The sequence below is a fragment of the Pipistrellus kuhlii genome, unplaced genomic scaffold, assembly GCF_014108245.1.
Source record: "Pipistrellus kuhlii isolate mPipKuh1 unplaced genomic scaffold, mPipKuh1.p scaffold_m20_p_7, whole genome shotgun sequence".
NCBI lineage: Eukaryota > Metazoa > Chordata > Mammalia > Chiroptera > Vespertilionidae > Pipistrellus > Pipistrellus kuhlii.
This window is the reverse complement of record NW_023425573.1, coordinates 37,509,594-37,524,305: the sequence shown is the minus strand read 5'-3', so window position 1 is coordinate 37,524,305 and position 14,712 is coordinate 37,509,594. Positions and strand designations below refer to the sequence as shown.

Sequence of the window (14,712 nt, the reverse complement as noted above, 5' to 3'; positions counted from 1 at the left end):
GTGGCTTTCCGGATTGTCTTATTTATTACTTGGTCGGGTTTCCATAGGAGAGGGTGTGTTGGGGGTGGGGGAGGAGATGGAAGGAGGAACTCGGGGCGCTCTCCCTCCCGAGGCTGCGCGGGGCGAATGGGAGACCCTGGCTGCCGCTTCACCATCCCTCTATCAGCACATCCACGCGGAGACGCGGGGAGCCGAGCGCCAGCCTCCCTTCCAGGGCACAAGTCACCTGTTGGGACCGGCTCCCGGGTCCCCCTGCCGGGCTTGCTGGCTCTTCCAGGCTGCCTGGGTCCCCACTCCACCCTGCACCCCGGGCTTTGCACACCTGCCTTCTGCCCTGGCCCCGCGGGTTTCCACCCCAGCCCCTCGGGGCAACGCGCTTCAATACGGTCACGCGAGCCTTTTCACTCCTCTCCTCTCCTTCCTCTTTTTCTGTCCTAATTTCTTCGGTTCTTTCGCCACCTTAATCCAAAGGGGAGAAAACCATTCTGAGCGAAGGTATTCTAGAGAAAAGCGAAGAGAACGGACCCAGGTCGCTCTCCCACCCACGGAGGCACCGGGGCGCACGCAGGCTCCGTCTCAGGGCCGGGAGAAGAGCCACGCTGGCTTTGCAGGTTTGGGTCAAGAAGAGATACTGCAAAAGGGAAGAGAAAGCACCAGTCCACGTCCTCCTCACTTGCTTCCCCTCCTCAACAACTTGTGTTCTGCACCCAACCACTGGAGGGTCGAGGTTTAAAATGCCTTTTAAATAGCAGGATGTGGGTTTGGCTGGGAAGGTGGTGCATTAAAACCGGCACCGGGGTCTGTCCGAGGGCGCAGGCTTTTCTGGTTAAAGAGCAGCTCCTGGCTGCCCGGCAGAAGAAAGAGAAAGCAAGACCCAGAAAGGAGAAAAACAAACAGCTCAGCGGTGGTGGCTGAGGGACTCCATTCGGGATGCGCAATTGTCTGAGGACACGAACAAGATCCGGAGGGGACTTCAGGGTGCTTCCAAGCCTGCAAAATGGGGAGTCTCATTCCCCCACCCCGTCCTCCCCCCCCTCCCAACCGCGGATGGAGGTCCCCGGAAAGAGGCTCCTTCAAAGCACATCCACCAAAGCCAGGCCTGGGGGGCGGAGCGGTTGTGGGAGCCCCTCTCCTCGGCCTCTTGCCGCCGAAGAGCATCTAGGCCCAGGAGGTCTGGCGTGGGAGTGGGCTGGAGCTGGAACAAGAAAACTCGACTCTGGGTGAAACGTGACACGCACATCTCCACCGGGTTAAACAAACAGCCGAGCAAGCTGCAGCCTCGGCGGCGGGGGGCGGTCGGGGGGGGGGGGGGTGCGGACGCGGCTCGCGCGGGTCTCTGTTTCCAAAGTTGTTAAAAGGTGAAAATAAGCAGCTTCACGCGGCGGCGTGTTGTATCGGCGGATGCCTCCCACCCACCGCCTGCCAGCCCCCAGCAGATAATCAGGCACGTCCCACTGTTTAGTCCTATTTGACAACTGGGTTAACCTGGTATCTAGGCGCCTGGCGAAAAGGTACAAAGGGGGTGGCCTCAATTACCACCAGCAGCTTCTGGTGTGAGTGGCACTTGCATGATTCCCCGGGGTCAAAGGCCAGAGCGACAATTAGGAAGTCACTTAGGCCGCTGGGGGGAAATGATGGGATGCAGCAGGCTGCAGGCCCTCCCAAGTCTGTGTGGGTGTAGACTGGGACCAAGAGGCCTATTTTTTTTTTCTCCCCTCCCTCAGTGGGATTCAGAGTAAAACTGAATCCAAGTGGGAATAAGGAACCGGGTAGAAGACACACGCCAATGCTAAACAAACTTCGCGAGCGAGCGACCGTGATGGATTCCAGCTGAAATTGTGTTCCGAAGGCGAAGCCCGGGCACACAGAGAGAGCTGAGCGTTGACATTTGCGTCTCCACTCGGGCCTCGCAGATGCTCCAACCTCGGCGCCTCCTCCCCTCCTGCTTTCCTTTCCCACAAGTGGGGGGTGGAGCGGGACTGTCAGCTCTAACTTGCATCACCGAGGGGTGCTTGGGTGTGGTGTGGCTCGGTCTCCACGGTACTTACACCCGGGCTTGATGCGTGAGCGTAAATGTTTAATTGCGCCGTAATCTCCCCAAGTCCCCAGCCCCGCGACCCCCCTCCTCGCTTCAGGGGCCTTGACTGGCACGCGCCGGGAGCCCCGGCTCAGGCCCTCCGGCGCGTCTGATTGGCTGCGGGGCCGCTCCCGGCCGCGGCGCCTGCGCCCTCATTGGGCGAGAGGCGCAGCCAGCGGCACTTCAAAGCGGGTGCGCCTCGCACTTAGGCTGAGTTTGGCCGGCGGGAGCCCGGAGTCCGCTCGGCGCGAGCGAGCGCAGGGACGCGGGACCCGAGCAGTTCCTCCCGCCCCCGCAGCGGCCGCCAGGCTCAGCCCCGCGCCCGGCCCCGCCGCCGCGCAGCCCAGGGACCTGCTATGGCCACGTCCATCCTCGGGGTAAGTCAGCAGTGTGGCGGCGACGCGTTTGCTTGTTGTAACTGGAGTGATTGTTCCTTATGGCTTCTCCGGGCCCCGCGGCGAGGGAGGGAGACACTGTTGCTGCCAGACTGGTTAAGCTTCAACTTCTTTCAGCACTTTGCCAGGTTTTAGGGACCGATTCTTTCCAAGGGATGGGCACCTAAGGAAGTGCGTTGGTAAGAGAAGGATTTGTTAAGCAAGTCGTGTTAAATCTGGCTTTTTAAGAAAGCTTAAAGGTTTATTTTCTTCCCCCTTCGTGATGTATACCCCCCATTCCCTCATCTCCCCTCCCCACCCCCCTACCCCGCTTCGGAGATTGTTGCAATTATGCGACAGTGGTATTTCCAGAAAACAGCCTTAATCGGTTTGCAGTTCTTGTAGTCACGCTAACAAACATTTACACTTCTGTGGCTCCCTGGTTTGCTGGTGCCTCAGATCCATCGCTGAGTTGCTTCTCCGTGAATTCTTGTTTTCATCATCGGGTTTGGGGTTGATTAAACATTTAAAACATTTTCTATTAAGAAAAGAAAAGAACCAAGTAGTAGCAACCCTTGGAGGAATTCCCCAAGTCCCCCCCCTCTCGCACCGCCCCTAGGCCACTGTTTCAGCCGCCTCTGCCTTCACCCGGAGATGGTGGTGGTTGTGTTTACCCCGGTGCTTCGCCCCTAAGGGCGGTTTGGGGGGCATCCTTGAAGGAACGGGCTTACGGCCAGCAGCAGGATAGCAACACGAATCTGATCCTGGGCAGGGGTTGTAGCGACCGAGGCGGGGAGAACCGAGACCCCTTTGATTTGTAACCCCACCGAAAAACAAGTTTCCGGCTCCGGGCCCTCGTCCTGGCGATCGCCGGGGTCCCGTGCGCGCGGGGCGCGGCGCATCCTCGTGGAGCGCGAGGGGAGGAGGCAGGAGCCGGGGCGCCACGACCCCCGCCCGCCCTCCATCCCCCGGGACCCGTCGCGGGGCGACGAAACCGCTCACGGGGTGCACTTTGTGTCTTCCTCCCAATTCTTCTTGCCCCCCCCCCCCCCCCGGCCCCTTACCCCCTCAACCTCCCCTTTAGGAAGAGCCGCGCTTCGGAACGACCCCGTTGGCCATGCTGGCGGCGACCTGCAACAAGATCGGCAACACGAGCCCGCTGACGACGCTGCCGGAGTCGAGCGCCTTCGCCAAGGGCGGCTTCCACCCCTGGAAGCGCTCCTCGTCCAGCTGCAACCTGGGCTCCAGCCTCTCGGGCTTCGCGGTGGCCGCGGGCGGCCGCGGCTCGGGCGGCCTGGCGGGCGGCTCGGGGGCCGCCAACAGCGCCTTCTGCCTGGCCTCCACGTCCCCCACGTCGTCCGCCTTCAGCAGCGACTACGGCGGCCTCTTCTCCAACTCGGCGGCGGCCGCGGCGGCGGCGGCGGCGGCGGCCGGGGTGTCCCCGCAGGAGGCGGGAGGCCAGTCGGCCTTCCTCTCCAAGGTGCACCCCGCGGCGGCGGCGGCCGACGGCCTGTACCCGCGCGTGGGCATGGCGCACCCGTACGAGTCGTGGTACAAGTCGGGCTTCCACTCGAGCCTGGCGGCGGGCGAGGTGACCAACGGCGCGGCGGCGGCGGCGTCGTCGTGGTGGGACGTGCACGGCAGCCCGGGCTCGTGGCTGGAGGTGCAGAGCCCCGCCGCCGCCGGGGGGCTGCAGGGCTCGCTGCACTCGGGCGCCCCCCAGGCCTCGCTGCACTCGCAGCTCGGCACCTACAACCCCGACTTCAGCTCGCTCACGCACTCGGCCTTCAGCTCCACCGGCCTGGGCTCCTCGGCCGCCGCCGCCTCGCACTTGCTCTCCACCAGCCAGCACCTGCTGGCCCAGGACGGCTTCAAGCCGGTGCTGCCCTCCTACTCGGACTCCAGCGCCGCGGTGGCCGCCGCCGCCGCCAGCGCCATGATCTCGGGGGCCGCGGCCGCCGCCGCCGCCGGGGGGAGCTCGGCGCGCTCCGCCCGCCGCTACTCGGGCCGCGCCACCTGCGACTGCCCCAACTGCCAGGAGGCCGAGCGCCTGGGCCCCGCCGGCGCCAGCCTGCGGCGCAAGGGCCTGCACAGCTGCCACATCCCCGGCTGCGGCAAGGTGTACGGCAAGACGTCGCACCTGAAGGCGCACCTGCGCTGGCACACGGGCGAGCGGCCCTTCGTGTGCAACTGGCTCTTCTGCGGCAAGCGCTTCACGCGCTCGGACGAGCTGCAGCGGCACCTGCGGACCCACACGGGCGAGAAGCGCTTCGCCTGCCCGGTCTGCAACAAGCGCTTCATGCGCAGCGACCACCTGAGCAAACACATTAAGACGCACAGCGGGGGCGGCGGGGGCAAAAAGGGCAGCGACAGTGACACAGACGCCAGCAACCTGGAGACGCCGCGCTCCGAGTCCCCCGACCTCCTCCTGCACGATCCCGGGGTCAGCGCCGCCCGGGCGGCGGCGGCGGCGGCGGCGGCGGCGGCAGCAGCAGCAGCAGCAGCGGCGGCCTCGGCGGGAGGCAAGGAAGCCGCGTCCGGCCCCGGCGACTCCTAGAGATCGATCAGGAGAAAGGCGCTTGCGAGCAGCGGGCAGAGACGTCGAGAGCAAAGGAGAGGTTCCGAGGGCGAGCGAGCGAGCGGGGGACGGACGGGCTGGGGCTCCGGGGGCGCCCCCGGGCCGGCGCGAGGTGGAGCGGAAGCCGGCTCCCCGGGCGCTCTTCGCCGGCCGCGCCGGGAGCTCCCCTTTGCTGTCGGAGCTCACACGGGAATCGAACGCGTGGTCCAGGAACAAAAGCAAACCATCCTCTGACACAACAACACTACTTACAAACGGCACACACAGACACACACACACACACACACACACACACACACACACCGAGAGACTCGCAACCCAAAGCACACACACCCGCACACAGGCACACGTACACACCACACGCGCAAACTTCTTGAGGGAAGAGCAATACACAGAAACGCTCCCTCCTCCACCCCCTCCGTTCCCCTTCTCTTTCCTTTTCTCCAAAAACAAGCCACCACCCTGCAAAGGAACTGTCAGAACACTTTCAAAGAAACCGGACCTATACGAACAGACCTTTTGTGTGGATTATATTATATATAAAATACTCCAAGTCCTGCTTGATATCTACTTACATTGAGACTTTTTTTTTCCTAAAAAAAAAAGAAGCATCATAAAAGGCATAAGGTGAGAAATTAAACTGGAAGTCTAGTGACAGCTCTGTATTTGACAACATCTGTATAAATAGGGTTCAAAAGATTATGTTCTCTTTTATTTTCTTGTAAATGTTCATTCGAATAGAGTTGTTTGGGTTTTTGTTTTGCTTTTTGTGAATTCCTGAAATTCAGGGAGTTTTTTTTCTTTAATTTTCTGATGCACTTTGTGAAAGTCAGTATATATATGTAAAAGATATTTAAAATGTTGAGTTATCATTTCACTCACAAACTCATAAGTTAAGGCCATCTAAAGAAATTAAATGCGTTTATCTGTATGAAGAAAATCCTGACAAATTTTCATTTTGGTATTATTAAAGGACTCTGAACAATACACTTCCTTTTTAAAATCCTGTTCCTCCCTCAATAACCTTTATGTGGGTCGACATTTTTGGTTGGGAATAAAAATTCCCTTAATGTTAGTTATAGGTGATGGAAGGTTCATGTAAGTTATAAAAGCCATAAACATACGTTTTTTGAGGAGTCAAAATTATTTATTTGTATATTAACAGCGTAAATTAAATTGGGTTATAAGAACGTGTAGTCGTATTACTTAATGAGAGAGTTCTCAAAAGGTGACATTTTAAAACTCTGGAACGCCTAAAAAAAAAGGTCTTTGACAATTTTAACTGGGGAGGTGCTTACACCTCCTGGAAGGGGTCAGGAAAAACACCCGCAGGTTTATTTGTTTTTAAAAAGTGATTTAAAAACAATCTGAAAGGGAAAAGCTTTTAAAAAGAAGCCTTCCTTCCCAAGGCCCTCTGTTGGGAGGCAACTCCAGGGAATAAATCGCTGGAGTCAATACTCCGGAAAAGACATTTCATGCCTAAATGAAAATCTTGTTAAATGTTATTAATTTTGACTTAGAGCACACAGCAGCCCCCTGTGCCTTGTATTCCCTTATTAGGGATTCATGTCTTATCAAATATCTAATTAATCTCCTAGACATCATTTGTTCTGGCCAACTTTATCTCAGCTGGTCCACGGGGAAAACTCCAAATATTCTCCGTGACAAAGCTCCCTTGAAGATCTTTTTAATTGTCTAAATTAACTGCACCAAATTTGCATGTCAAACGGTAAAGGGCAACCTGAGATAAAATGTAAACGTTTTAAAAGCCCCCCAAACTAAGCACTTGATTTGATAACTAGGCTTTTTAATGTTATGGGAGACAACTGCTCCTTTCCTTTTCAAAGACGGCTGATCTATGCAAATAGTGAATTGGAAATGCCGAGGTCCCCGCGCCCGTCAAATGGCCCTCGCAGGTTATTTGAATATCAGTGGCGCTGCCTCTGAAAAGGTTCAAGGATGCTCTCTGACTTCTTTGTGATTACTCAGTGCGGCGTCTTATTCTGAAGAAAAAAACCTCGGGAATAATTAAAGGCTGGGATCAGGCCTGGGAACACATTCGGGACAGGAATCTCATTTAGACAGTCTCTTTCAAAATAAGGCACAGTTAAATTGACCAGAAGGCAATTATTGAAATGAAAATTATTTTCACTCTCTTTGTCTTCTGACCACCAACTTAACAGCCCCAGTTTAAAAAAGAGAGGGAGAGGAGAAGAGAGAGAGGAGACGAAAAGAAAATTGGTAAATGAGATAATTTCACAATTCGGGGAAAAAAATGGTAATTTAGAAAATAAAATGCGTATTTACAGAATAAAATGTTTTTAAGAGGCTCCCTCACACAATAGGCAACACAAGCAAAGTCAGCCCCAATTGGGGGGAAAAAATTTTTTTTATTACTGTCCATCTTGGGAACTTGAATGAGGTTTTGATGTTTAGGGAAGAAAGAAATAAATCATTGTTATTAACAGCAGTATGTTTTCTCGGGAGCTCTGCTTTGAGAAGCCACGTCACAAAGTAGCGATAAAACACAGAGCAGAGGTTCTCAGAGGGGAGTTTGCAGCGTGAGGTTCCGGGGCTTCCTCCCTTCCCTCCTCGCGGTCCCCGCAGCCTCAGACGGACGGTCCGCTCTCCTTCCTCGAGCTTTCCTTTTCTCAGGCTATTTTCTCTCCCAAACCAAACCGTTCCCAGCGGGGACCTCCCACCCCACCCACCGCGCGCCTTTTGGTTCAGGGTTCGTGTTCCCGAGGGGCCCGCAGAGGTTGCATTTGCCCTGGGGGCTTGGGGCCGGAGCTCTGGAAGCCCAGAGGGTGCCCGGCACCCTGGGGGCGCGGGGCCGCGGCGCGGTGGTGAGGGTGAGCTGGGCTTTCCCGGGGAGCCAGGGCGCCCGGCGTCTGTCCCAGGCAGCTTTGTTTCTCGCGGATAATAAAAGCAGATCAAAGGGCCTGGCCATGCAGGTCCCGCCGGCCGTGCGGCTGGCTCCGCAGCCCAGTGATCAAGGCCCCTGCCTGCTCCCTCTGCCCCGCGGGTCAGCGGACGTCCATCACCGCGGCTCCCGGGAGCGGCGGGCGGCGGCCGGCCCGAGCGCCCGGCCCGACCAGCGCTGCTCGCAGCCCCTGAACCTGCAGGGAGCGGGGCTCCTGCCCCGAGAGCGGAGACCGACAAGCCAACACAGAGCCCACCCCTCCTCCTGGAGCCCCCCAGTCCTAGGGGGACCAAAGGGGACTCTGGGAAACGACCTGGGCGCGTGGAGACCCGCGGAGGCCGAGCAAATCGGAGAGACTGTGCATGGGAGGGGAGAGCTCAGGGAGACTTGGGTCTTCACCTGATGGGGCCCAGTCTCCCCAGGGCCACCTCGGGGCTCCGGGCTACTGGAGCTCAGGGCCCGGGAGGAGAGGGGGGGGGGGGCTCGGACAGGGCTGCAGCCTGGAGGCCGGTGTGAGGCGGGGGGCGCAGACAGGACCTTTGGGTGCCACTCAGGTCCGGGCGGGCAAGGGGAAACCGGATTTCGTTTCAGCCGTTCTCTCCCAGCGTTTCCTGCTGGGTGGCAGCTTCCAGCGCAGCAGAGGAACGAAGACCAAGTTTTCCCTAGTCCAATCTGTACCCATCCGCTGGCGTTTGCTCCGGCCTTACTTTCCCCCCTTGGAGTGAATTGGATCCTACCAATGAGGAAAAAGAAAAAAAGAAAAGAACGTTTTTTCTTTCCTCAAGGATGGGACACAACATTATCTTGACAAGATTAGATTGTGCACCTGAAACGGCGTGTCTGGACCGTTACAAGTGTCAAAACCGTTACAAGTCGTGTGAAATTGAATTTCTTTTTTATTCAGATGGAAACTTTATTTATTTTAACTCTAATCTTATTTGCATCTATTATTCTGTATTCACCAAGGCTCTCTCTCCCACAACAAAAATGCAGATGAAGTAAATCTTACATAAATCCCGCCCATTTGTGTAATTGGTATACTAAGTGTTTATTTTAAGTGAGAATAATTTAGCTACAAATTTTCTTAAGGAATAACATTCTTAACACATTAAAAAAAACTGAAAACTCTGATTTGCTTTTATGTTTGACAGTCGCTCTTGATTCCCTTAAGGAGCTTGGCGAGCACGGCTCGCTGGCGCCATCTAGAGCTCCCGGCCGGGAAGGCCGCGCTGTCCTCCTCGCTCGCGGCTATTTGAGCCGGGAGATCAGCGTTTGCCGCCAGCTGCAACAACCCAGCGAAGCAAGAAAAGAAAAGCGAGTTTTTTTTTTTTGTGTGTGTGTGTGTGTGTGCTGGAGGATGGGGTGAGGGTGCGGGTGCGGGTGGGGGATGAGGAGAGCCCCGCAATTGGGGGGGCGCTGCTTAGCAATGGCCGGTTCACTGCTCCTAGAGAAGGAGGTCATTTCTGAAACATGCTAATTGAAAAATGCAAACAAAGTGAACAAAATAACGAAGGTCCTGCTTGGCCCTAGTCTTTGAATTGTTGCATTTAATATTCCTTTCAAGGAGGCAGCCTCAGGATCTTCCGCCTCGGAGCTGAGCACGCTGGGTGCAGACCGTGGCGGCTTGGACCCCGGGTTGGGACCCGGGCGTGGGCACAGTCCCCCGTGCTCTCTGCCCAGTGACTCCCAAGCGGGCCGAGAGCCCTCGGGCCTGGGAACCAAGCTGATTATTAAACCAGGCAACCAGACCGTCCCACGTCCCCAGATCCCCCTTGGAAGGGAGGGAAGCGAGGGACATACAGCTTGCACCAGTCTGGGGCCGCGATGGCCCACTCAGCCTCCCGCCTCGCGGGCGTCCTCCAGGCAGCTGTCCCGACGGAACCGAGCGCGGGGTGGCCTGCTGGGCAGACGCGGGCCTTAGGGGCGCGCAGGTCCAGCAGCCCCGAGACCCCTCGTCGTCCCAGCCCCTCCCGAAGGGTCCTCACTTCCTTGCAGGCGCAAACTGTGACCCCCTTTGTTCCCACCTTTTTCCCTTTGAAACAAAAATCTAAAATCTGATAACAGCTGGGGGCGTGGACCAATTTTCTCTCCTCTCTGAGCATCGCCCTCCCCCCGCCGCCCCTTCCCCTCCTCTTCCCGGTCCCACTACCCCACCCCCGGTCCTCAGACGCGGTGCATGGCTGCTGCTTCTTGCCTGCTCCCCCCTCCCTGCCACCCCACGCGTTTATTGTGTTTTAATCGGAAAAGCTACACCTCTAAGGCTCGCGCACAAGGGAGGCGGCTGGGGCGCCGTGGACCGCAGCAGCCCCGGGCTCCCCTGTCTCAGTTCTCCCCTTTCCGAGAACTCACAGCCACCTCCTCAGCAGCCAATAACTCTCGGCTGCATTTGTAGTTGCTGTTTTAATACAAACCCCGCCGCACTGCCTGTTTCAGAGATGTGCTAATTACTACTTGGATAGCAGGGCGCAAAGTCCTTGTCCATTTCTCAGCACAAAGTAGGTTGCTAGAAAATTTGAAATTGCCTTTCAGCCTAAAGCTGCCTTACCTGAATGTCATAATTACAGTAATTATGTACATCCAAATTACATGCTAATTAAATTAGAATCAAATCGTTCTAAATCGAAATCAAATGAGGTAGTGAAGAATTAATCAATGACAACATAAATAGAGAGCTTCCTTCAGAGATATTTATTGTAACGACCCCAAGGAGGGATTTGATCTGGAAAAGTCACCTGTTTATTTACTTTCAAATTGGTAATCAGTTATTATCCCTTCTCCGTAATTTTTACCGTTCAGTGTTATTTACCCGCCCCCCCAAATCCTTATCTAGACTCAAGAGTTTATAGAAATATGTACGAGGTAAATTAATTACAGACATGCCTTCCCTATACGTTACTGATATAAATATATATAGTGTGTTTGCAACTCTAGTTTAAAGGGAAGGTTTCGGAATGCCCTTGAGTCCTGTTCCAGGGCCTTGTTCTCAGGGATCCAGGAAAGAAAGGAACCCAAGTTTTTAGGTTTTCCAACACCCTTGCACTTTTTCTTTGGAAATTCCCAACAGAGATTTTGCATTGTTTTTGCAAACGTCTATTTCAGGATAACTCATATACAGAAGAAATGCAAAGTGATAGGTAGGGCGTCTCCCGCAGGCAACCTGTCTTCTGCTTGCAGATTGCTGGCGAGATGTGACACTTTCCTTTTTGCTCCAGGAGCGAGGTTCGCAGAGGCGTCCTAACGCGCCCTCTTCACCTGTGGAGCCCGAGCGACGAGGGAAATTCGCTCGGTTCCCGGCCTGCCAAAGGCGAGTCCGCCCTCCGCCCTGCGTGGAAGAAACGCGCCGGCGGCCGAGGAGCGAGCTCAGGCGGGGACTGGCGGGCCAGGGCCCCGGGGCGCAGCTCCTGTGGCCGCGGCCCGGTGGCCCGGGGCTGCGAGCTAAACCCTTACACGCTGCGCGTGGGGAATCCAGCGGCTGCCTTGCGCGCGGGGCGCATCTTTTAGAAGAATGCGCCCCCTAATCCTCAACCTTTCCACTTGGATTTGAGGTGTGTTCAGGTTTCCAACCGCGGTCTAGAAGGAAAGCAACGTACAGTTCGAAGGGGTGGCGCTGCCTCGGGGGATGGGATCACTCTAGCACCCACTGCAGCCCCTTTCTGGCTTCCTTTGAGTTTAGGGCGAGCGAGGACCTTAGAAGCTCCGCTGTGGCCAGCGACAGAGCCCCTGGACCTCCGCTGCTGCCCCCTCCCTCCCCCTTGGGCCAAAGAGACTGGCTCACGGGCAGTTTGGGCCAGAATGTGCGTGTCTTCCCATTACAGCAATGGCAGCTCCTGCATTTCACCGGGCAGCTGGCTTCATTATTACTGCTCCATCCTGAGGGTGGTGGTTAGTGTGGCCGGAAGGGAGGAGGGAAGAGAGAAGGTGATCAGTACCTGTTTCCTTTCTATCAGCAGGACCGGTTTTAGGGATCTCACCAGGAGAGCTCTCAGCTGTCATCGATTTCCCAAGTCTTAAGAATTGCAGATTGCTGGCCAGAGGTGACATTTACTTTTTTTTTTTTTTTGTCATCTTATTTGTTCCTCACAACTCTTTAAAAGGATTTCCCACTTTTTGACCCAATAAACAGTCTCAAGGCCTACAGTTAGTGCATGCCTGTATCTCTTTTCAAGAAGTGATAACGACCTAAGTTTCCTTTTCAGAAAACCCAATAAGATTTCTAAATATCCTCCAGCTACCGAAGTTGAAATGCAGCTTTCTTCCTGATCTTCCCAAGCGCGGTGTGTGGAAGATGCACCCTTCAACAGCTTCTGGGCCCAGCCGTCATTTGGTAAGGAGGTGAGTGAAATGGCTCAGATGGATTTTGGAAATATTTGAGCGTCAATGCTAAAGCATATTAAATGTCTGGTGATTAAAACTGGAAAAACGATGTGCTCCCAGCAGCGTGGACTAATCTGATTCACTATTAGCTAGCGGTCTCACGGAAGCACAGCAAGATACATCTCTCCAAGCCTGACAGATAAAAAGCTTTTTTCAGATGAAAACTGTGTGGTTCAAAACAAGATCTCCATTTCACACCGCAAGGTAAGCCGACCTGCCACTTTGCTGCAGCAAACTCTGCTTATTTTGGTACATTTACTAAATGAAATTATGACTAACCACATAACATTCAAGATAAGTAAACAAGTCCTAACCTAGTAACCTGATCCATCCTGGCCATTTGTAAATCAACAGCACCTCCTACAGGAATTAATTTGCTAGTATTAAATTATGGTAAGTGTAAGGCCAGGGAAAAGGGAAGTGCCCCCCCCCCCCCCCCCCCCAAAAAAAAAGTCTTCGGAGTCTGGCGGTGTATTTCCAGGTCCCTGGACAAGTGTTACCAGGTACACCCATATTTCTTAAAAGAATTTGTCTGTTGAAAGTAAGAATGACAAACATCAGATTTTTCAATGTCACTGTTGAGGACTCTTGTTCTTGAATATTCATTATACTTGAAGGATTCCTTTTTGGTTTATAGTATTAGGTGGCGCTCTACACATACAAGTAGACATCCTTTTTAAAAATATATTTTTTATTGATTTCAGAGGAAACATCACTAATGAGAATCAGTAATTGGATGCCTTCTGCATGCCCCCTACTGGAGATCGAGCCCGAAACCTGGGTACCTGCCTCCCCACCGCCCCCACAGGAATTGAACCTGGGATCCTTCAATCTGCAGGCCGACCTCTATCCATTAGCCAAACCAGCCAGGGCAAGGAGACATCCTTTTATGATGAGGTTAATCTCTAGTTCGACCTCATATTTCAAAAGCAAAAGTAGAATTAGATGTCTAACATTTTTATTTTAAAAATCACTTTCAAATCCTTTTATCCATACCAAGAATATGCAGAAAAGGCAAGCCTCTTTGAAGCTCTTACCTTGATAAGTGTAATGCCTTTTTTCAGTTTTTCAGTTTGCAAGGTTGATATGCTAGCCCCTTGGGGGCTGTCTAGCACCTTTGGGTGACCAAGGCTGAAAGCCAGTAAATCAGTATCTTCCAAAAATACACGGGAATTTTTCTCACCACTGGATGAATAAATTGGTAAATCAGTTTATATTTTTCTCAGTCTAATAATGAGGGATAATTAAACCAGAGATTTAAAACAATTCCTTTTGTGAAAGTCAAATGAAAAAAGTGTAAAAAATAATGTATTTCTTTTATTCACTTTAAATTACAGGATGAATTTCAACATTTCTCTTCATGAACACTGTATTTCCCTTCAGAAATCCTTTAAGGCAGTAGATATTGCATAGATTTTGACATTATAAAGTATAAAAAGGCATATGATAGAAAATAATTAGTACAACACTAATGAATTCAAGATGTAAATTAGCATCTTTATCAATTTCAAATTCATGCTTTCTTTTTTTAAATGAAGGAAAAGAATCTTTTAGGTGCATTGTAAGTTATTAAAGGATAACTTTAGAAGGAATTCAAGTTCTTCCCCAACCAATTCTCTGAAAAACCTAAATAATCAGACGGTTTCTTACACCTTTAGTTAGTTGCTTCTAAATCAGAGGACATTTGTGTGTGATATACAAGACATATATAACAGACTACAAGGAGTGGTTTCATTTACCTCTTCTTCCAAACTTATTTCTTATAGAATTTACAAAATTATGGCTGCCAATCCTCAAAACTATCTAATCGGTATCTGTATTGTATTACATAACGTTAAAAATGTGGAACCCTGATAAAAAATACTTGTGTCCAGGATGTATAGCATGTCTTTTTTGGAATTGCATGATACTTAGTTTTTACTACTTTTTCCCTATAGTTTCTCATTACCAGGTCATTTGAAACATAAGGACAAAGTTTAAATAAACCTTATATACCTATAGTCATAAAATATAGAAGAATTTACATTGGTCCATTTGTGACATTACATACTTAACCTTTAGAAGTGAATTCTAATAGCTAAAAGCCAGTAGTAGAAAGACCACTCGTGGTAGGTAGAATAATGGTCCCTTAAAGATACATACATCCTAATCCCTGGAATTTGAGATGTTAGGTTAAGTAGCAAAGGAGAATTAAGATTGTAAATTGATTTTTAAAATAGGACAATTCTCCTGGTAGACTCATTATAATCACAAGGGTCCATAAAAGAGGGCTGAAGAATGTCAGAGTGTCAGAGTAATTATCTGTGACCCTCGACTTGCCTTTGTTAGCTTTGAAGATGGAAGAAGGGACCAGGAGCAAAGGAATGCCTCTGGAATAGGCGAGCAA

At 52.7% G+C, this 14,712-nt stretch overlaps 1 protein-coding gene across 2 annotated transcripts; it reads left to right on the top strand.

Annotated features, from left to right (window-relative positions):
* Positions 1 to 2,195: 2,195 nt before the first annotated feature.
* Positions 2,196 to 5,536, top strand: SP9 (Sp9 transcription factor). Of its 2 annotated transcripts, none has more exons than XM_036422066.2 (2): positions 2,196 to 2,454; positions 3,536 to 5,536. In XM_036422066.2, exons 1-2 carry the CDS (start codon positions 2,434 to 2,436, stop codon positions 5,006 to 5,008), a joined length of 1,494 nt encoding a protein of 497 aa, XP_036277959.1. In that variant the 5' UTR covers positions 2,196 to 2,433; the 3' UTR covers positions 5,009 to 5,536. The 2 variants fall into 2 exon arrangements, with proteins under 2 accessions (XP_036277959.1, XP_036277960.1); XM_036422067.2 differs by lacking the exon at positions 2,196 to 2,454 and adding an exon at positions 2,461 to 2,651.
* Positions 5,537 to 14,712: the final 9,176 nt, after the last annotated feature.